Here is a 24179-nt window from a genome sequence, read left to right on the forward strand (position 1 = left end):
AGCTCCAGATAATTTTTCAAGCAACTGGGTATTTACTTCCATGTCCATGTTTGTGTAAAAGTAATTGCATTTTTTGAGGAGTAACTAGCATTTTGTATACTCCAACTAGTTAAAAGACTTGAGTACTTTTACACTGACTTTCTTATCCATTTTATATACATAACTCTTCTAAATATATGAATATATATGCAACTCAAGTTTTTAGTAACTGCCGTATTGCCAAACATTTGGCAGCCATTTCTAAATACTCAACATGGAAGTCATGTGACTATTAACGTAAACCCTGGACGCTGACTTCGACTATAATAGTATATGTATATATAGGCATCGCCTACCGTTAACTAATGCTTGTAGAGTTTGTGCGCAGCGATGAATCAATGCAAGCCAGTTCAGTTAATTGAATAATGTATGCAAGATATTATACACCTATTGGGTTTGAAGTGATTCAGACGCATTTTTGTTCTCCCAGATTTGTAATTAATTGAGTAAATGCGATTTTTATTGATTAAAATACGCAAATACACGCTTTAGCTGGAGCTCTTGGGTGACTGCCTTTGTATTATAGCTGTCTGGAAGAGCACAAGGTGTCTAAGTCTCCAGGCAGCTGCATGTCTAATGAAATCAATTAATTGCACATATTGCTATCTTGCCTGGTTTGGGACAATAGGGGATTCAAACAAGAACATTTTGATTGGTATATAAGATATTGTATTTGAAAGTGATGGCCACAGATGTAGTGTGCATGGAGAGCAGAAGGTCAGGTGTCTGATTGTCAAGGTCGCAACATACTGAACAACACTAATAGAAACTTGTTTTGTTTCCTTGACTTATTGATTTTCAAGGGGAAAACAAAAAACACTGCTCAAGTCAGTGTCTGTCTCAGTAAGACCAGCACTGTAAAACATGGGTGACACATGTCATGGTATCCCATTTGTGTGGATAGATGCTCATGATCACTAGACTGACTTGATTATTTACAAACCACCACCATATATCTGGCATATTGCTATGTGTAGCAAAAAACATCAACAAACAAATCAGACGTCACAATCAGTGCATGTCTTCTGGTAAAAGAAGCTCAGCACACAGATACTGTGTTCATGCAGCATTAAACACAGCTCCCTCTTTCAGCCCACAATGGTTCCTGGGAACCTGCAGGGTTACAGTATATATATATGTACTGGGACAGACTGTATGTTTTGAGAGCTAATGGCAAAGCTTTATGTCGTCAGGACCCTACACCCGTGCTGTGAATGAACTGGTGAGACAACTGAAGCTGAAACAGACTCTAATATCCAACAAGCAGAAGTTCTATGCTTTCATCATCGGACTCCTCAAGTGAGTAATATCTGTAGTTTATGATGACTATGGTAAAAACACTGTTGATTTAGGATACATCGACAACCCATCCAAGGAATTAAACTTGATGTTTAGTCAGTGTAATAAATAAGCCGGAGACCCAGCCAGATATCAGGGCTGGTATCTTCAAAAGGTCAAATGGAATTAAACCAGACCAGACGCCAAGATATGGTGACATTACTCAGATGTACATCAAAATTTTTACCAGACCGTTGGACTGGCTTGCTGTAAATTTTGACTATCAGTCAGAAATCCAGCCTGTCTACAGTGGTCGGACTGACCTCATTTCATACACTGGTTACATCTCTGTGGTCAGTTTCAGAATATAGTTGTATATCCAATAAAATAGTCCTCATTCTTTATTCAAATTAATCTAAAATTAGTTTTATTCCAAGCTGGATACAGTTTGCTGTTGATGGATTCACTTAATTAGCCAATGCACCAGTATATTAATATCTCCACAGTTTGAGGCTCCTGGATTTCTGGATGGGCTACGTACGAAGCAAGAAGAACATTGTAGATCGTGTGTATAACCCCGCTGCCATCTTGTGCTTGAGTCAGTCCCACCTACAACGTGGTTATGATGACATGCTGCTTGCGCTCCAACCCCTGGCAGTCCTGCCGTTCCAGCTGGAGTTCGACATCGTCACGCCAAGCACTCAGCCTCCCGGACAGATAGCCACTGAGACCAGCTGCAAACAGCCCTGCACCTCCTCACCGAGGACCAGTGAGCAGAGGATGTCGGGGAGCGACATGCGGGAGAGTGTTGATGGAGAGAAGGGTCACAACTGGAAGCTGTTCAACAATGCAACTTTCCCAAGGGCACGGACGGTCATGACGAATATGACAACCTTCAAGGGAGGTAACTCTGAAAAGAAGTCGTTGCTGCCACCATCTCCTACAAAGATGCCTGGGGTGGAGACAGCAGCGCTTGTATCACAGCCTATGAAGATCATTGAAAACAATCAGGTCCTGGATCTCAAGTATGAAGACAGGGAAGAGAATGATGAGAGAATACACGTGGTGCAGTCCCCTGTTAGTTCCATAACCAACCTGGCGGCAAAGTTCCTTCAAAAGACCCAGAGTCTTGATCGGGGCTACAGAAATGGGGCAACGGAGTACAGCTTTGCAAATTCTAAGCTTAAACAGACGAGCTTGGATTCTTCATCCCAGGATTCGAGCCAGGCAACCCAAGATGGCCGACATGTCGTTCTGGATGGTAGACAATCCCAGGAAAGCATGTCATCATCCTCATCTCAAACAATGATGCAGCCCAAGCAGTCACCAAGAAACTCTTTCAACATCATCTCCTTCTTTGACAAACTTCTTCTGCCCGACAAGATGAACCCGAAGGCCTCCTTGACCAGGAACAGTTGGACCGAGGGCCAGAGAAGCAGTAATGAGTCTGTTTCCGAGGATGTAAGGAGCAAGAGTCTATCTCCTCAGCATCAGCCTCAAAAACAGGAACCATCAGATAGTGACATAAGGGAGGATGTGGCCAAAAGCATGGGGAGTGATGAGACGGACAGTCACAAAGAGTCAAGTGATGGTAATGACAGTCGGAAAGAGTCAAGTGATGAGATCGATAGTCGGAAAGAGTCCAGTGATGATAATGACAGTCGAAAGGAGTCAAGTGATGAAGAGAAGATGGGAGCAGGAGAGACGATGTCGGAGGCGCTGAAGTCCGAGGATGACATCCAGGTTGAAACAACCGAGTCTGATAATTCGGATTTGTCTCAAGCAATGAACAACCTTGGACTGGAAGATAAGGAGGCTGACACAGAAATGGATTGTGCCAAGAATATAAATGACAATGAGTGTGGTGCGAATTCCAGTTCCACTAAGAGCTCTACAACCACCAACATGACCGAAGATGCTCCTGTCAGTCAAACAGTAGATGATCCAGTTCCAAATGTACTGAAAGAAAATGTGTCCCCTTCCTCCGCCCCCAAATCAACAAGAGCTACAGTTGCCAGGGGTAACAGGTTAGAAGTAGGTTTGGGACAGTATTACCCAAACGTGGATATTAATGCTAACTCCCCAGACTTCCATCCTGATCATTATGCAATTGGGGTTACTGAACATCCCAGCCAATCAGAATCAAACTCACAAAAAGCATGCCAGCAGAGCCAGCAGGAATCCAGGTTACAAACTGCATGCCAGCCTACCAGCTCAGAAACCAGTTCTGAAAGGATGTGTGTACACAGCCAAACAGAAGCAGACATAAAGAAGCTGTCTTCGGATCAATACTTGAAATCACCTGAACCATCAACCGATTCATCAGGGGACTCCTTCCACAGAACAATGTACAGGTTTGTGAATGAAACACTATTATTTTCAGTGTAGAATTTTGATGAGGCAGCATTTATTGAATCAGTGTATCTAACACACCCACAATTAAGGTTTCCATGCTCAGATATCAAGTGACAGACCCTTCCAAGAGGTCAGCAGCTCTCTTCTGAGTGACTTGGTTCTGGTCAGGTAGCTTAGTGGTTAGAGCATTCTTTCATCACACCGAAGGCTTGGGTTCAATTCCCTACATGGGTACAATGTATGAAGCCAATTTTGGGTGTCTTCTGCCATGATATTGCTTGAATATAGCTGAAAATGGCGTAGAACTAATTTCACTCACCCACACTTTGTGAGGGCTTGATTGGTTGGATTGGCTATGGCTAGTTCAGTTATCAGATGCACTATGATGATTGTATAGTGGAACATTGAACATCGGTTATGATCCCAGATTCGCTGTAATGTTTCTGGCTTAACACCATTTCCTGTGTTAAAAAGTGGCACACTCCAATGACCTACATCATTTTCGGCTTCCACGCCATCAAACTGACATGCCATAATAATAATATTCAATGTTGCTCGAGGCGCTGTAAAAAAAGATGAATGTATGTTTAATGTATACATAATATACTAATAGTTAGAATTGAAAAGGGAATAAAAGATCTAAGAGAAGGCTATGGAGAAGTAATGGGTTTTCAGAAGGGACTTGAAAGAGTTCAGTGATTCGGCATATTTGATGTCAGCTGGCAGGGAATTCCAAATCAATGCAGCGGTGTAGGTAAAGGTCCTCTGACCATAGGAGACAAGTCTGACTTTGGGGACTGTAAGTAAATGCTGATTCTGGGATCTGAGACATCGTGCAGGGGTGTACAGTGTAAGAAGTTCAGATAGGTCTGGAGCTTGACCATGGTGACATTTATATACAAGACAATATTTTGAAGTTGACACGGTACTTAGCAGGAATCCAGTGTAGGAAAATGAGTGATGGAGTGATGTGATCTCGCTGAGAAATAGCTGATATTCAGTCTCAGGCGGTTTCAAATCCAACTCTCACAATCACAGTAAAACTCTATAGACTTGAAATAAACACCTGTTTGTTGTTTAAAGCAGTACTCAGCAATAGTCCAGCTTTTTTTCGGCAGTCTGTAAATTATCAAGTCTGGATCAGACAATCCGGTGATTAACAGCAGGAGCATTGATTTACACATTTGGGATACGATGACATGTGTCAACCAAGTCCTTGAGATGGACCATCAAATCCCATTAGTTGCCTTTTATGAAAAGCATGGACAGGTGAAGACTCAGTTCTAACGTGGATATAAGTCAGCACCTGAGATGTAGCTGTAATATTGCTGTATTGTCATTTAATCATCCTTCACTCTCAGAAGTTCATTGACATCACTTCATAGTCATCATCTCTTCTCTTGCACACATGGAAATATTGACATCTTGCTCGGTATATTTTGTTATATTTGCTTGTTTTGCTTTTCCATGGTAAATATTGCCTAAGGGTGGTCATCTGCCAGGGAGGGGTAGACATAAGAGGAAGGGGTTATGTGTTCTTGAAAGAAAGGGATGGGCAAAATTTGTCTCACAAGCTGCTTGGTGGAGAGGGGCATGAAAAAATTGCAGTTCTATTTCTAACATAACCAATTACATGTAAATAAAAGAATAATTTCAACTCTGTTTAGGAACTGGCCATTTATTGCAGAGAAGGAAGGAAACACGAAAATTTATGCAATGGTGTGTTGAGACTCAGTTTTAAAACCAGCCTCACCAGCTATTGGCCCGATATCCTCTATGACAAATGGGGTCAGGGGTAGCCTAATTGTTAAAGCATTCGTTCGTGCTGCTGAAGACCCAGGTTTGATTCCCCACATGGGCACAAAGACCATTTCTGGTGTCTCCTGTCATGATATTGCTGGGTCACTGCTAAAAGCGGCACAAAACCCAACTCAGTCACTCACTCTGTAATAAATGACCAGTCCCTTTGCAAATAGTTTTCCGATTCAATCTGTCAGTTCTGAAGTTGTGATGTAAAAATGTTCAGGCATTGTTGAGACACATTTGATATTAATATGCATGCCAATCTAATTACCATGGCGACTGAACCTGTGTTTCCTTGCATGTCCCAACAGGCAGGACGTGTGTGCGTGTTTCTTCCCCATGGGTTGTTGAAATGGCAACAGTGGTAGTGGTTTACTCATCCTTATCTTCATGTGCATTGATGGTCGTTGCTTTAGTGAAGAATCCACTCTCCTGAGTTGCCTCCCTTTGTTCAGTCTTCAGTTTACGAGTTGAAAAGGCTGATGATATTGGCATGTTTGTGATACTGATTGTAGATAACTATCTGTATGAATGATGACCCTAACAAGTATTTTGATGATTATATTCAAGTTGTGCTCAGTGTCGCTATCCCAGATCTATTTTTTTTAAACATTTTGCTTGAATTCAAGGCACTGTTCTACAAAGCAGTCTTAATGCCGAGGCAGTTGTAACTGAAATACTTAAGAATGTCTTGGCGCTAAGAGTTCTTTGTAGAGTAGAATGTAGATCAGCATACAAAGTGTGATGGCCAACATTAGTACATACACAAGCTGAAGGTGTTATTTCTTTGAAGGTTTGTGATTGGTCAGAAGCATTTTCTTTGTTTATGTGTAGTTCTTTTTAGTTTCACAAGGTTTGTTTACATAAAAGAACACAGCAAGGTCCTGTAATCTCCTTATTTATTAGATTTTTCTGTGACAGGATTCAAGGACACTTTTTTAGGCACAGTCTTAAATCTAGTTGCTTGTTTGAACATTTGTTTCTTGATTAAATCTAAGTACTTTCCTTAATGAATTCATGGATCATGATATCATTTTGGAGCTGTGATGATTATTGTTCTGTGAAACTAGAGTTCAGATGCATTAGGAAATATATACATTTGTATTTGGAAGAACATTTTTTGGCCTTCAATATGCCCTGCCATGCCCTGCTTTGATATAAGGAGCATTGATCTTGACATAACAGGCTTTGTAGAACACAAGAACAGTCACTTGCATGCATATTCTTATCATGTTGCCATGACTACCAGTAGGACTTGTTTGTTTCTTCATGCCCTGATTCTCCTGCTATTGTAGAATCCATTTTGTTTTGTTTTACACTGTGTCATGTGAGGTATCTGAGGGAGCAAGTGGGGACGTATTTCACCAAATTGTCCAGTTACAAATTTTGTTGCTCAAAAGTAGCAAAATGTTCATTATTTCCTGGAAAAGTGTAATGTGTTCTTTTCATCCCAGACATATGTTTCCTCAACTGGTGGTTAGAGTTCTTTCCTGTAATGTAGTAGTGTTTGTTTCTGATGTTTCATAGAGTTGAAATGGGCAGTTGGGTGGCCCAGTGGTTAAAGCATTCGCTCACCACACCGAAGACCCATGTTTGATTCTACTCGTTGGTACATTGTGTGAAGCCCATTTCTGGTGTCTCCCGTCGTAATATTGCTGAAATATTGTGAAAAGCGGTGTAAAACCGAACTCACTCACTCACTTACTCACAGAGTTGAAACAGTTTGAAGCTTGTGAAAAAGTGGAAAAGAAGTAAATTTAGCATAATTTGACTCTGTGTTGTGACTATAAGTAACCTTGATTTCCCCTACAAAGTTTAAATGTAGTTTTGCCACTCGTTTTGTTCCATCTGCATCTGTTCCTAATTATTTTTGTCTGTTGTATTTTGGTTAATTCCTTGCACCATTTTGTTTCCCAGTTTTGAATGCTTTTTTCTTTTGTTCTTGTTTTCTAGATATCACTCTCAGATCAAACGGCGTATTATCACATACACTGTGCATGGTAAATAATGGTTTCTTTCACATTCAAAGTACAGTGAAATCGTGTTGTGCAAACATTTCTTATATCCTCCGAAAGACAGTTCTTGATGGTATGTTTTCTATGCATTGGAGATTTTTTAGACAAAATACATCCTCACTGTTTTTCTTGGCATACATCAATAAAATATATTCCATAAAAATCTGAATATCCCAGAGAGAAATTTGGGCTTTCATACAGTATAATATGTTCTGAGAAAATGGTCTCAGTGCCAATTGTCTTCTCATCAGCCAAATCAGTAGTTCGTAGGTTGAAGCATCTGCCCATGACGTCAGAGGTTTGAATCTAAACATAGTAAAATATTTTCCTCGACATTTTCCTTTGTATCCATCATCAAGATATATTCCATGAACTAAGGGGAGCATCTTAAGAATAGCATACTGACGTATGCCTTACATTATGTTGTGATGTATCCCAGAGTTCATTAGCATCTTAATACAGTGGTTAAAGTGTCATCAGACAACAATATTGGCTTGATTTTACTAAAAATGACTGAAACCCATTTCAGTATGAGTCATGACCTTAAAACCTTTTTGGAAGCGTTGAGTAGCCAAGTGGTTCACTTATCATGCCGAACACCCAGGTTCAATTCCCTACATGGGTACAGTTTGTGAAGCCTGTTTCTGTTGTCCCATACCTCTGATACTATTGGAATATTGCTCAAGGTAGCATAAAACTAAACTCACTCATTTCAACACGCATCAAAATTAATGCAGATGTATGCAGCCGACTTGCAAGATTATTTTGTGATGGTTATGAGATCAAATTGATAGGTTTCACTGTATTTTGACTTTGTTCTTTACAAGAATACATTGATGTTCATTTTATGTTCACATTTTCATAATGGGGGCCCTTTCCACAATGCTATCTTAGCGCTAAGTCGATTATAACTCTTATAGTTATACTGGCAACTGTAGCTCTAACATAGCTTTGTGGAACTGACTCTGGTCTTACTATTCTGTTCATAGTATACTGTATTCCCCATGATAAACGTTCTCCTCCTATAAGCCCCGATGAAGCAGTGGGGTAGCGTAATTGTTAAAGCATTTACTTGTCATGTGGAAGATCAGGTTTGATTCCCCACATGGGTACTAAGTGTGAAGCTCATTTTTGGTGTACCCTGCTGGAATATTGCTGAAATCGGCGTAAAGCTAAGCATCCGTGATCATTCCTAGAGCGTCCACTAATTGTGTTTGGAATATATTTTTGAGATTTCTTTTCTTTTAATGTAAAAAGACTATGTTTATAATTGGCCGGTAAATAAGAACATTTAAATTTAAAAGTTTACATTTCGTTAACGTTTGAACAGCGTTCGTTCAGTACCACTTGTATTCTGATCATAAATTGAACTCCCTCCTTTTGTCAGTTTCCCCTAGAGTGCTTGTTATGGTGAATACGGTACATACATTACTGTCTTGTATTTTTCATCCTTTGTGTGAATTTTGTATGTTCATGTCAGTACATACTACTCAAAAGAAGTTAGGGTATTCCCATTCAGTTATACTGTGTAGTGAGTTTGACTCAAAAGCTGACAGATGAATTGCAATCTAACTTGAAAACTAATACACATAAAATGCTCAATGAAAGGTTGATCATAATTAAAACATCGTACCAACTCTGAGGTTTTTGCAGAATTTATATCCTAAAAGTAAAAAAGTTTTTTAACAAAGAAAAAAACTGACACAGTTCATTGTTTGTTATTAGGGAGGAGTTAAGGAAGAGCCAGGGTTGCGAGAAGCATGTGCTGAGAAAGTTTTTGATTCATTAGACCTGTGCTATGCTGTTTTCATCCTTTCTCGTACACCAGGGCCTAGATTTTCGAAATTCTCTCAGCGCTAATATAGTCGTAAGAGCCATACATTAACATTAACTTACGACTATCTTAGTGCTAAGACAGCTTTGAAAATCTAGGCCCTGGCTGTCCCTTTCTCTGCACTCTCTGCACTGTCCCTTTCTCTTCCTCATAACAAACAGTGAACTGTGTCAATATTTTCATGACAGATTGTTAAACAGTTTTTTATTTTTATTTGGAAAAAAATTCTGCAAGAACTTCACAGAGTTGGTATGATGTTTTAATTATGATCAGCTTTTCATTTAGTATTTCATGTTTATTCATTTTCGAATTAGATTGCAATTCATCAGTCCGTTTTTGAGCCAAATGACTATAGTTGTTCTGTCATGTCGTGGCAGATTGATTATGGTAATGTGAGAGAGTCCTCCCTCCTAAACTTCTTTTGAGTCATATAGGTTGTTGTAAGTTCTGGCAATTCTTGACATCTTGAAAATTCTACATCATCCCAGATTTTCTTTTCCATACTTACGTTATAAATGAAAATAATATATAGAGAAGTGTAAAAATGTTTGAATGTTTCAAATGGGAAAGACATGTGTCTTTTGATCCGGAAAAGACATATATCTTTACTGACATCAATGTATTTGTTTTCAACAGGTACGTGATCACCCTGGTATCATGTGATCCAGATGACAATGATCATATGAACTACGAGATTGGAGAATACCTGGAAGTGCTGGCTCAGCTTGACAGCGATTGGTTATATTGTGCCAATGGGAAATGTGAAGGGTTAGTCAGGTGCAGTGCCGTTAAGCCAATCACTGACGAGGACATGTTTGAACACCTCCACGACAACTTTTATCGCTGACCCATCACAATTCATATGTGTATTCATATATATATTGTAATTTCAAACCTTGTGGCATTACGATTTTTCCTCAAAAATTAAAATTGTGCTATTATTGTTCAAATTATCCACTTCAGACTGTCTCGGTCAAATGTGCTTGGAACAGTAGATGTCTCACTGTTGTTTTGAAATATTGAATTAGAATTGCTGCATTTGTTATGGAAATTTAGGACTGTTAGCTGCACATGTTCTAACCTTGAGACATCATATAACTGAAGATGTCAGTCACTGTGTTTGAGAATAGTTACAGTTCTCAGCATAGGAATACACATCAGTACAACCAACATGTGACTAGACGTATATGACCTGTGTACAAATATTGTCGAAACAGTGAAGCATGTACAACATTGTGTCACGATGTAACTAAGGAAGTGTTTCACTTAGATGAAAAGACATAGACACCACCCATTGAGTAATCACCCTAGATATTGTCAAGTTATAAATACCATTCACGGTCTTGTGTGAGAGTTATCTCCCTTCATTCTTACCATTGTGCTTGCTGCCTATTCAGAATGTCATGTTGTTTCCAGTAATATGTCATAAGTTTATATATACAGTTACGAATCACATTCTGCATGATGATCTAAGGGAGACAACTCTTACCTGTGTAAGGGAGACAACTCTTACTTGTCTAAGGGAGATAAATTAAATAGACCAATGTGGCCCTCACTTGGACCCTACTGCTGCAATACATGTGACTATAAAGTGCATTTAGATCAACAACCTTTGTTTGTTTCACATTTATTCATCATCATACTCTCTCATGTTGTTGATAACTATAATCATCCATTGTAACTATTACTAATCATTGAATATCGTAGTCGGTAGAGATCCCCTGGATCTGTGTATATTACAATGTGTCATGTTCGACTGGATGGGAAATTTTGAGAAATCAGTACAGATTTTAGCCAATGTAGCGTATACGAGTATGGTTTTGTTGGCCGTGTCATTTGCTCCTTTACAAGCACTATTTTGTGGTCAGTGAGTAGTAATACATATGCTTTCAGGAATCTGTGACTGGGACTTATTGCCTTCTCTGTATCTCCCTCATAGCATAAGATGTAGCAGTCACTCTAGCGATTGCTTCATGTGAATGTATCCTTGATGTATTCCTGTGGGTTCCTGAGACGACCCATGCCTGGATTCCTGGTTGAGGAGCTGGTTTTTAAGTGGGTGTAGACTTGTAAAATGGCAAGTCAAGAAAGTTTGATTGAAGTCACTGAAAAATCAATTTGTCTGCTGATGTCTGTATGATGCTGACACTTAAAACAATGTCTCAACCTTGCTGATACATCATGGAGTACAGTTCTCTCTAATGAAAATAATAGTAGGCTGCACAATGTGCAACCTGATCACAATGTTGGAAATATCATTCAAAGACCCAGCTTGATCAGTATATTAGTTATATGCTGGGGTAAGTTTGCAAACTATAAATCAAATGGAAACAGTTCAATCAAAGTGTTTGCTTGCACATGTGCAAGATCTGAAGGATTATTTGACATCTGATTTTACCACCTATTTATGACAGTGCTCCAAGTCAGTCATCAGTCTGAGAAAAACTAGACCAAGTGAACTGGTAACCAGTATGCTTAGGTTAAGAAACTAATTGCATATTCTCATGCTTTTGTGCGCCCACTGTTTGTGAATTTGAGGTGCTCACAGCACGCTCGACGACGATGTTGTTATCTGCACTGTCTGTGTTGTTGATGTGCCTGTCATTGTTGTGTTGTAACATCTCCCATCATTGTTGTATTTACTCATTGCAAGTCTCCTGTCCTTGGAAGTGGCGTCTTTGGTAAAGGGTCGTGCATTTTCACTTTTCATCCTGTTCCACTTGAAGTATGTGTAACCATGGTAACTAAACTAGATATGCAATTACTTTTGCATAATACGTCTGTGTGAAAATTATGTTGTTTATTTTTTATGGAAATAACACACCATTGACAACAATGATAATATTACCGAAAACACAAGTATTAAATCAGATAAATGGCATCGCCAGTTGAATTTATTTTTCAAAATTGCCTTTTGAATTATTTCAATCATTCAGTCAAAACACAGTTGTGCAGCTTTTTGCAATCAAACCATTTTTGACCAAGTATTCAGCCTTTGCAACCTTGATTTCTTTTGAATACTAAGAGTGCAAAAGAGCTTTGACGTTAAGGGTGATTTATTGTCATGTCGACACAGCAATAGTTATCAAAGTTTTTCAAGATGACACCACTCTGCATGCTTTTGTGCCAAGATTGTAAGTTTAAAGGTGGACAAGTGTTTTCTATGCTGCTCCATGAAATTCACACAGATACTTTTATGGATAGAGATAACTCTGCAGTGTATTCTATATCATTAAGGTATCTGCCAGCAAGGTAATCACTTCCTATTCAATGTCCTCATTCTGTGTCCAGACTGCTGGACTGGACCCAAGACAATGTTCCAGACTGGCTGTTCATGCCGTCTGCTCATCATCCATGACCTGAGTAGTTGCATGCTATGCACGACATCTGCTCTTACTTACAAGAGAAATTACAACATTTTACTCTTCAGAATGTACATATGTTTAGATTACAAGAATCCTATTTTGCAAGCCTTCCTTTTTATTCGCATGAACTGTCCATTCCAAAACAGCACCAATTTGTCTTGAATGCAGCTCGGCATTATGTTATATTTGAGTATTTCATGCAATGTCATTAAAATCAGATCTCTGACAGTGATGTTACACCTAAGGATAAATGAATGAAGGACAATTCTGACAGTTTTGGAAAGGAACGTGCCACTCATTCTGGTCTGACTGAAGGATCAGGATGTTCTTGAACAAATCAGACATCAGCGTTCTAGTAAAATTCAGCTACATCTTGATGTTTAATTTTTGGCTGTAGAGCAAAGTCTGCCTGGACTGGGAGGTACTTGAACAAATCTGATATCAGCTTTCAGTGAATTCAGCTATATCGTGATAGTTTATCCTGTGGGTGTAGATAGCAACATGCTCAGAAATGAAAGGATGAAATACCCATACAATTGTCATTACAGGGCTTTGTTTTTTCATGTGGAACTCTCTGATGATGTTCTTTTATAAGACTCAACACATGTCTGTATTATCCCCCACAGCTCGAAGCTGGTTATATAGTATTAGGCTGCATTTGTATGTACGTACGTATGTATGTACATAAGAATTGGGATATCTCAAGAACCATTCACTAGATTCTTTTCATATTTGGAACCTAGGTTCATCAAAGTAAAAGCCAGGACTCAATCAGGTTTGGTTACCTTTACCTTCATTTCAGGGGACTTGAACGTTTTACCTTTGTCAGTGAGATATCTCAAGAACCATTCCCAGAATTTTCTTCATATCCATCACCAAGCTTATTCCAGGGAAGGTGCAGTTGATTTTGGTGAGCACTTAATTTTCAAGGTCATGGTGACACCGAAGATTTCAGCATGCTAAGCTGCATGTTAAGCTTGTCAGCGAGATATCTGAAAAAACATTTACTGGATTTTCTTCATATTCCTCTCCAAGCTTCATCTAGGGAAGGTGCAGGGCTCAGTAGATTTTGGTGACCTTCACTTAATGTTCAAGGTCACGGAGACACTGATGATTTCAGCATGATCACCTGCATGTTAAGCTTGTCAACACGATATGTCAAGAACTGGTCACTGGATTTTCTTATTCATCACCAAACTTCATCATGTGAAGGTGCATTTAACTTCACCTGAATCTACTACCTTCATTTTCATTACATTTTAAGATTAATTTTATGATTTGCGATGGGGGATTATGTGATCTTAGTAACAATCCTTCTTCTTCTCTCACTGAGAAGCCACAGTTGATTGGCAGATTAGAGAGTTGATCTGATGTAAATTCATTAATTGTTTTCATATTTTCCTGCAGAGGTATTGTACTAAAGTGGAAGATCTGATTTTAATGTAAACCTTCGAAAACAGAGGTATTTCATGATGATGTCTGATGTCGCCAAGCAGGAAGTCACTGTTATCTGGAATTAGGCAACAACACATATTATTGAAAAAGTCTTTTACAAAAATTTTAAACTTTCGTAAACATGAAATATGAAAGAGGATATTATGATACCTTACAACTGGCAAAAATCGCTGCAGTTTTCGCTTTCTCTACGGTTTGTCTGAACGTAAACTTGCATTGTTACTAACATAAACTTATTGAAGTTGTCATTGAATTTTTTAAAAATGTGATAAATAGCTTTCATATTTAACCATAGGATAAGACCTTTCAAATGGTGTATGACATATAGTAGCAATAATGTTTTACAAGCTGATATTTTCCTTCATTAAACGTTGGCTGCATCCATGTTCTGGGAACTTTGTGTCACGACTGACTGGTCTGGTCTGTTGAAAGAGTTAAGTAAGCATATTGGTTAGTTCTGTTAACGAGACTGGCATTTCGTGCCAGTCGTGTGCCATATTATCCTGTGCAATCTTGTATTTATTTTTACACCTGTATCTCTTTACCTACGTGTTGGCTTGACTGCGTCCTCATGACATTTGAATTTTTGTCATTATTTACAAAGTTTAGAATTTACATTTGTTTGTTAACCTGTGACTTTGTTTTTCCTGTTGAGATTTTTGTACAGATTTATTTGTTGTTTTGTTTACATATTTCACAGCTGTGTCAAAGTGGCTTGCCAGTCTCTGGCATCAGATGTGCAACTTTGAGCTTACAGAGGCCTGATTTAGTCATGTACCAGTATATAAATCAAAATCACGTTAGCATGTTTGATTTTTCATCTAGATTCATGTATAATACAATGACATCATCTATTGTCCCCTTCCTACCTTCTGTACAATACAGCCAGAGATATACGGACATAGAGTTTTCTTCCCTATGCTAGCCTTTCCTTTCATATTTTCGATCAGCGGAATTGTCTAGGAGTCACCTCACTTAGCAGTTTAGTCATTAGCTGTAACAAACTAATTAGATATTTTCATGTTTTGGTAAGTACAACCGCTTTTAACTGAACACTTCCTCTTTTATGGTTGATGAAAAAAGCCAATGCCTCCATTACTGCAGTAATGTTTTAAGTCAAACCAAGACATTGAAAAAAGAATGTTTTACCCAGTGAGGTGAACTGTCATAACTGTTTCATTTTTATCTTTAACATGTCCAAGATCTGCATGTTTGATCTTTTCAAACAGGAAATCAGAGTTCTGTTGTGTTTGCCAGGTTGTTTAAGATGTTGAAATCACAGAGAGTCTCATCCCTTTATTCCTGAGCTCTCCCTCACTGTGGATATTTTCCTGCATAGACCTTGCTTTATGGCACTAATGGAACAATATTCCTTGCTTTTTTAAAATGTCAATGCTACATCTTGAACGCAGGCTATTGTCAAATCTTGATTTTCATTTCGAAACCAGCATTTGGACAGAACGAATGGATGACCGTGAAGGCAAATGGTTCTATGTATGGATGGAATTGTGTACATTCCAAATATGGGTACAGGTTTGACTATTTTGGTGTTGATTGGCTGAAAGATTAAGTCAGGTCCAAATTACAGATAGGGGTTGTATATTTTGTCTATGACCTTGTTTTGTGATTGACAGGAAACTATGTTTTCATGATATTATTGTCGAGCTGTATATCAGTGTTTGAATTTGTCTTCAATGAATCAGATTTTGATGTCTAGAAGAATATTACAACTGATCTGTATATTTGCATAATTATCGATATAAAATACAAGAGTTACTTCCCTTTAGAGTTTAATGTACTCTCAAATTCTTTGGATGACATGAAAACAGATATTAGCCATTTGTGGTTTAGAACTATTCTCCAAGGCAAAAAATGTTTTTGACTGAAAAAAAAAAGAGAAAACATTAGGAATGTTAGCAGCTGCCTGGAGTGATGTCCATAATTTTCCCAAGAAGATGAGGGATGTAATTCTTGTTCATTAGGAGGTGTTTTCAGGCTTGAAGTGTGCAGTGAAAGGGAGACAACTCCTGATGGAGTAAGCAGCTTGCCGTTGCTGTGTTACGCGATGTTAGTTTTATTTTATGTAGAGATAAATGGAGAATCTCAAACAGTTTGGTTGATTATCAATAAATCTCATTCTATATGTGTTGTGTTTGTTGTTTATTTCAATGAAAAATGGACAAGGCATTACTTCCTGTTGTCTTAGGGGTGATTGGGTAGCCTAGTAGGCCATAGGCAAACTGTAGCTCAAGTGGGGTTGCGCAGCGTAGAGAATATGACCAGTCTTCATATATGCGAGCGAAGCGAGCAAAGGTTGGCAACACACTTCCCTCGCTTCGGTTTAAAAAGTATTTTTCGTGTCAACATAAAATATCGCCACCATCAAAGGTACACTCCAAATTCCTCACTAGGTTGTGATCTCAGACTTCCAACTCCATATTTAACAATTACTCACGTGAAATATGTTTTATTCAACATTTTAAGCGCCACTCATGGTACATCAGACCGTTCTTCGCCTGCATTACCCCTGTCAGCTTCCGGTTCAAAGCAGTGAATGAACAAGTTATTATTCCGTATGAAATACATAAAGAGTTACCTCCCATGCTTCGTATGCCTACTACGCCAGAAGTGTGTTTATTGTAGAATAAATGTTACAAAAGATCTAACAACAACGCCGACACTTGAGACAAATACATTCCAACAGATTCATGATAAAATTAGGCAATATGGTATATCTTAATAATTTCTGCTTATTCTTGTTCCTTCCCTCCGTTGAGCCGGAAGCTGGCAGGGGTAATGGAGGCGAAGAACGAACTGAATACCACGAGTGGCGTTTAAAATGTTGAATAAAACATATTTCACGTGAGTAATTATTAAATATGGGGTTGGAAATCGAAGAGCAGAACCTAGTGAGGTAATGGGAGTATACCTTTGATGGTGGCGATATTTTATGTTGACACGAAAAATACTTTTTGAACCGAAGCGAGGGAAGTGTGTTGCCAACTTTTGCTCGCTTCGCTTGCATATACGAAGACTGGTCATTTTCTCTATGCTGCGCAACCCCACTTGAGCTACAGTTTGCCTGTGAGTAGGCAAACCACAGACTCATCATGTCCAAGACCCGGGTTTGACTCTCCATAGGGAACAGTATTTTCAGCCCATTCCTGGTGTCCCCCACCATGATATTGCTGGAATATTGCCAAAAGTGGCATAACACTTATACTTATTGTCTTGTTTTGATAGCTACTGTCAGTAGCCTTTGACAGTGACCTGAAAAAAAAATCAAGTCAGCACCTAACAAACTTTCCTGGGGGATATTATGAACTTTGATACACAGTGACACAATATCAACCAAGCCACAAAGGCTTACCATCAAGTTCACTGACAAGCCTTGGTTGCTGGGGATCAGTTCTAACCCAGGACCCCCAGCAGGTGAAACTATATAGAGGATACTAAACGACCTTCCGTGTAATACCATTTTTATTAAATGAGTTAATGATTTGGTATCAGACAAGCGAAAGCGAGTTTGATACTAAATCTTTAACGAGTTTAATGAAAATGATATTTCACGGAAGCGAGGTTAGTATTCTGTTTATTACTCGCCAACGTAAATTGACAGAAACTGCCATGAAATTGCCTACTTTCAGCTTTCAAGTCCAAGAAATTGGACTTTAAGCATTCAAGTCAAGCAAGGTCTAGTAAAATTACGACATCAACATTAGCACTGTGACGTCACAACTTTGAACTATTTTGACATCATACGTTAAGCAGTATTACACTAGTGTAATATTGAAGTGAAAATATTACACTGCAGTATCTTCAACGGGTGAGTAATAATTATATATATAGTCTGGTTCATAATTATTGAGAATTTTTCTTCTTACTTTGAGCTATCCTAACACCTCAACTGATTCACTGATACTTAAAACTAAGTAATGGTATAAGGGAGGTAACTCTTCTTGGCCTACTGAGTAAAGTACAATTAGAGTTACCTCCCCTGAATTTGTAGCAGATGTCATTTTCCTCAGCACTGTCAACAATGTCTGTTGAAGATAAAAGAAGGTTGATTTTTGAGTTGTGTAATCAAGGAATTGATGATGTAAATACATTGGCAGAGAGAACAGGAACTCCTCTTTCTGCTGTGTATAGGATTAGGAAGGATTTTAAAGAGGGAAAGGATTTTGGGCACCAGAAAGGAGCAGGGAGACCCAGAAAATTGGACTTCTCAGATCGCGTTCAGCTGGGAATTTTAGCGTCTAAAAAGCAAAGGGCAAGCATCTCCAACATCAGGTATGAAATGATAGAAAGGGGATCAACAGTTGTATCAAAATCTACAGTTAGAAGAAATGTGATTGATCTTGGATGGGAGACAAAAGACTGGAATTCCTTCTCATCTCATGAAACAAGAACATAAAGACAGGCGTGTTAAGTCGTGTTTGGCACATGAAAACTTTGACTGGGAAAATGTGATTTTTACTGATGAAAGCTCAATATGGGTATATCCCAATAATGTGAAAATATGGACAAAGTCTGCGTCAGCACCATTGTATCGACAACCTAAATACAGCCCAAAGTTTCATGTATGGGGAGGGATATCCTTATTAGGAACGACCCCGCTGTGTGTGTTTGAGGGAAATCTGACAAGTCAACGCTACACTAACATATTAGATAATTCTCTCCTTCCAAGTGCACGTGTTTTATGGAAATGACTGGATTTTGCAGCAAGATAATGATCCTAAACACACCGCAAAACATGCCAAGCAGTGGTTTCAGGAGAAAAATGTGACTGCATTACCATTTCCTGCATATAGTCCTGACTTAAATCCCATTGAGAACATTTGGGGGATGATGAAGGAATGTGTGAATCAAAAGGGGTTGACAAAAATTGAAGACATGAAGAGAGAAGTGGTCCGATACTGGGACAGCATAACTCACGAGACACTAACCTCTCTGATAGGAAGTATGCCTACCCGTCTTAGACTGTGTCGTGAAGCTCAAGGAGACTTGATAAAATATTAAATTGTTACCTACACAACATGAAAAGGTCAGTTCACTTTCACAATACATTCAATTTTATCTGATTTGTTCTCGTTTAATAATATGAAATGCTTTAGCTATTCTCAATAATTTTGAACCATACTGTATATACAAAGAACCTAATATTAGACACTTGTTATGGATATGCAACTTCTTTATTATTTAAGCACAACGTTTCTTCAGGTGATGAAGGAGCAGTAGTAGCCCATATAAAGAAGTTGCATATCCGTAACAGGCATCTAGTATTTAACGCCTGTCAAACATCTCACAGAGAACCTATTTAAGCACTCTCTGACATATCTCACAACAGGATGATCCTGTCTTCACCATTTGGAGCATATCTGGGTCATTATTAATACATTAACAACAGGAATGAAAAATTGTGTTTTAATGAGGAATGTGCATAAGGGTGTTCCTCTCTATATTAGTTAAACAAATTAAACGGCCAGAGATCAGCTGCAGTGTCTGACTGCCACCTCTTTAAGTTTTCTATAATAATCTAATCATGATTGAATATTCAGAAAGTTGACCGAAACGCTGCATTTCTTACATTTCCGGGTACTTGATTCTGATTCAGGTAAGAATATGCTGGTACTCATTTTTTCCTACCCATCCCAGCCCTAATGCTTATGTCAATCACTGGACTGCTTGGTTAAGAGTTAATCAGTTACACGCCATTATCATAATAGCTGGAGTATTGGTGAGCCAGGCATTAAACAAACACACACACAAACAAACAAAGATGGAGAAACATTGTGTATTATGTATTGACAAAGTCTTGTGATCTGATAACAATGAACCTCACGATCTGATCCTAACAATGAATGATGTACAGGAGTTTGTGACAAGAAATAATACATCAAATTATATACAAATACTTGTCTGGCAATCAGAGAGTGATATTTTCCATTGAAAATGCTTCTTTCTTATTCAGAGGCTCAACAATTTTTTTAAAAGCCACTTGTCATAAGACAAGTGACTTTAAGAAAGTAACTTGTCTTGTCTAATTATCCACTTGCCCTGAGTTTAAGATATAATCATGATGATGTAATTATGAAAAAATAAATCAACATGGTTTTTGATGTTCTGGATTATTTAGCCCACGGACAAGTAAGAAACCAAAATGAAAAGTGACTTGTCCCAGGCGTCAGGCGATAGGATTTTTGAACCCCTGTTATTCAAGCCACACCTAGCACATAATGGCAGTCAGTTGAAACACACAATGATGTCATTGCACCTTCATAAGCACCTCCATCGTTTCAATAAACCCATGTCAGTTCATCGATAACTTCTTTCGCCATACCGATTCCGTTGATAGTGTCCCTGATCTTGGTGATACCCTCCACCCCCATTTCCATAATGGCCCCCTCCACCTCTGTGGTATCCCCCTCCTCCTCTGCCTCCATAACTGTCTCTGTTTCTGCCATAGTTGCCATCCCTGTTACCATAACCACGACCACGGTTACCATAGCGATCGCCATGGTGACCCCAGTTGCCACGAGATTGGTTGTAACCACCACGACCTTGATTATCACCTCGTCTGAAAAATGCAAGCAGTGAGTGACTATTGAGAATATTAGATATTTTCTTAAAATTGATTAGTATGAAATTCCTATGAGAAAGTATCAGAGAGATAGTGAGTGAGTTTAGTTTTATGCCGCACTCAGCAATATTCCAGCCATATGGCGGCGGTTTGTCAATATTTGAGTCTGGACCAGATAATCCAGTGATCAACAACATGAGCATCGATCTGCACAATTGGGAACCGATGGCATGTGCCAACCAAGTCAGCGAGTCTAACCACCCGATCCTGTTGGTCACCTCTTATGACAAGCATCATTGCCTTTTATGGCAAGCATGGGTTGCTGAAGGCCTATTCTACCCCGGGACCTTCACAGGTCATCAGTGAGATATATAAACTCATTAGGGCACAGATAAAGAGAATTTCAGGGACTTGAACTTGCTGTGATCAACTTACAGCTTAATTTGTGCCCATGGCATGGTAGCTGTTGAAATGGCATGAATGAAATATCTGAACAGCGCCCTATCAACTCACCTAAAATCATACATATAATGCTCACCAAAACTCTTCCTGTTTTGGTGAAGAAAGTAATCATGTCTGAGCCACATAAACTGATGACTGATGTTATGAACAATATGATAACACTGGGGCGGTGGGGTAGCCTAGTGGTTAAAGCGTTCGCTCATCACATCGAAGACCCGCGTTCGATTCCCCACATGGGTACAATGTGTGAAGCCCATTTTCTGGTGTCCCCCGCCGTGATATTGCTGGAATATTGCTAAAAGCGGCGTAAAACTAAAACTCACTCACTCACTCACTCACTCACTCACTATGATAACATTAAATCAACTGAAGTCACAAAGCATACTCCATATTGTTGCTTCATGTGTTTCTGAATCCTTAAATGGTGTGTGATCTAGTGTGTAGTGTTTAAGAGCCGGTCTAAGTAAGCTTAGTCTCATCCCTTTGCTAAGTCTCACAAGCCCTAGTAGGAGGTTGCGTCAGGTAACCTTTGAGAATGACCATTCAGAACACAGCTTACCAAATCGCGAAAGTGGACATTCGCACATACCTTTTGAACTTTCACCTCGAACAGTTTTGTACCCAAATGATTCCAAAAGCTAATTTCTATACGATCACTTACGGGTGATGCACATGGAGTATGTTGAGGGATCAGTGTCAGTGACTGCAAAATTTTGTAAGTCCTACCAAACCCTAAACAGTAGCCGTTGTCTAATTGGTTAAATCCTTTCAGCCATCTCGTGTTTGATTGGACGTCCATAGGTCGTTCAAAGGTTACTTGAGTGATGCAACTCCTACTAGGGTTTGTTACAGTCAGACTTAGTAGAGGTTCGTAATGAATAATACTGAGACTAAGTCAACTGGTTTAAGAGCACAAGTCACAAATCAGTAGGCACTAAGCAACTGAATCTGGTCACCCAGCAGTAATGAGGTAAAGAGCTGGATGAGATGATTAAATGACTTAAATTTCTACAGAGATGCCAACCCCAAGGTATTGCAAACAGTAGTTTTGAAGATCCAAATAACCAGATTGTCCAAAAAATTAGTCGTCTGAGTCAATTAAGCCTAGTGAATTGAATACTTAAAATCTGGAATTGGAGAAATGGATAATGACACTAATCAAAGACTGAATCTCCAACAGCAGATTTCTTAACTGTTACTTACAGCGATTCCAGTTCAAATGTGTCATTAAATTTGAGAAATGGAAGGTAGGTGAAGTCTGTGAATGTATTTAATCAGTGGAAATATATGTTTTGTCTCAATATCTTAATCTTAATGACTTTTCTTCAAACTTCAGAAAATTTATTGTGTAATCATACTGGCATAGTTTGCAGCTAGAATTTCATGATAAAATAATAGAAGTTTGCATCTCAGCTTCTACTCTAGTCCCTCACGCACTGGGTTGTCATGAATTGATCCACTGACCAGGGTAGAACTTATAAGCTTTACATGTTTAATTATACAGTACAAAATAAGTAGACATATTATCAGTAATTATTAAACAGACATACCCTTGTCTGCCCCAGTCATTCCTGCGGTTCTTGGTGTACCAGTTCATCACACATGGTGGAGGGGCAACTGGCTTGGATATTTCTGTCTGAAAATCTGTGTCTTCCTCAGTATAACGATTTGAAAACATCTTGTCATAATATTCTTCCATGTCAACACCTGAGTTTTCTGTTGTCATGGTTCACTGTTAACTAAGTCTGAAACTAGAAATATCTTCGTCTCATGATTCACGAATATAATTGCTTTCTTATGAACAGTCATTAACACATGTCAAAAATGAGTGAGTGAGTGAGTGAGTGAGTGAGTGAGCGAGCGAGCATAGTTTTACGCAGAACTCAGCAATATTCCAGCTATATGGTGGCGGATTCTAAATAATCGAGTCTGGACCAGACAATCCAGTGATCAACAACATGAGCATTGATCTGCGCAACTGGGAACTGATGACGTGTCAACCAAGTTAGTGAATCTGACCACCCGATCCTGTTAGTCGCATCTTACGACAAGCATAGTCACCTTTTATGGCAAGAATGGGTAGCTGAAGATCTATTCTATACAGGATCTTCACGGGTCTAATGAATCATGTAAAACTAAGTATGTTTAGTATCAGAGAAGGAATATTGTCATAAAACTGCCTGAAACTAGTGGAGCTATCTATTAAAGCAAAAGGTATAGTTATATAGGGGTTATAGTCTAAAGGGCCATAAATATATGTCAAAAGGGCCAAACATCAAATTTCAAACTAACATATATTTCAAAAATATGTTCTATCCTGAAGAAAACAGACTATTGTTCATTTCTATAAGTCATCGGTTATTGCTGAATAATTTTAATGATTTACTGTTTGTAGGCATAGCAAAATCATATTCATATTTGTAATTCCATTTTGAAATGTTGACCGTTGTATCGTGTGTTTGTTGCATTCATCAAATGAACAGTTGTATGGTTGATTGTAAAATAAACCACACTGAAATGTCCTAAATAAGCAACACTGAGACGCTCTGATATGTTCAGGATTAGAACTAATACAACAACATGTAATGAATTTGTTCCAATTTCATAATAAATAAATTTCATAAATGTTTGGCCATTCTGACTTGATCTATTTTACCCTTTTGACATTTCTTTGGCCCTTTTAACATTTCCAGTTTTGTTCTTTTTGCCATTTGTCCTTTTTGTACTGTTCCAGTTATCTAGCACTAAACAAATGACGTGCATAGATATACACGAAATCTGAGGGTCTTCCAATATATCCTTGTTCTCTTGCGACCGCCTAGCCTGTACTAAAATAACTACCCACAGCACACGGTGGTGGATATACCCATCTAGAATAACGATAAGGTAGTATTTTACACATACATTCATGTGTCGGACGATAGTGTTCCTGTCAAAACTTAGGGACACCTGCCAAAACCGGAAGCATGTCCATTCATAAACACATACAAAAT

General features: G+C 38.7%; 2 protein-coding genes across 6 annotated transcripts in view; one reads left to right on the plus strand and one right to left on the minus strand.

Moving 5' to 3' along the window:
- LOC137259755 (uncharacterized) overlaps window positions 1-16287 on the plus strand; it is a 67246-nt gene extending 50959 nt beyond the window's left edge. For 3 of the 5 annotated variants that reach the window (XM_067797355.1, XM_067797356.1, XM_067797357.1), the window contains 3 exons: window positions 1233-1338; window positions 1824-3671; window positions 9961-16287. In XM_067797355.1, the coding sequence (XP_067653456.1) occupies window positions 1233-1338; window positions 1824-3671; window positions 9961-10171 (2165 nt within the window). In that variant the 3' untranslated portion in view covers window positions 10172-16287. Of the gene's footprint in view, window positions 1-1232; window positions 1339-1823; window positions 3672-5786; window positions 5840-7428; window positions 7476-9960 lie in introns of all 5 variants that reach the window. The other 2 variants (XM_067797359.1, XM_067797358.1) reach the window with 2 other exon arrangements.
- A 3643-nt stretch (window positions 16288-19930) lies between these two features.
- On the minus strand, window positions 19931-24163 carry LOC137259874 (uncharacterized). Its single transcript, XM_067797507.1, has 3 exons — window positions 24091-24163; window positions 22737-22937; window positions 19931-20721 (listed from the first exon to the last, which is right to left on the minus strand). The coding sequence occupies exons 2-3, from the start codon at window positions 22910-22912 to the stop codon at window positions 20460-20462; spliced, it is 438 nt and encodes a 145-aa protein (XP_067653608.1). The 5' UTR covers window positions 22913-22937; window positions 24091-24163; the 3' UTR covers window positions 19931-20459.
- Window positions 24164-24179: the final 16 nt, after the last annotated feature.

The sequence above is a fragment of the Haliotis asinina genome, chromosome 13 (genome assembly GCF_037392515.1).
Source record: "Haliotis asinina isolate JCU_RB_2024 chromosome 13, JCU_Hal_asi_v2, whole genome shotgun sequence".
Classification (NCBI taxonomy): domain Eukaryota; kingdom Metazoa; phylum Mollusca; class Gastropoda; order Lepetellida; family Haliotidae; genus Haliotis; species Haliotis asinina.

Bases quoted from the DNA above. Each gene is read 5' to 3' on its own strand.
- LOC137259874 (XM_067797507.1), bottom strand. From the start codon at position 22,912: ATGACAACAGAAAACTCAGGTGTTGACATGGAAGAATATTATGACAAG. The intron at 20,722-22,736 runs GTATGTCTGTTT...TGCATTTTTCAG, and splicing joins AATGACTGGGGCAGACAAGG to ACGAGGTGATAATCAAGGTC.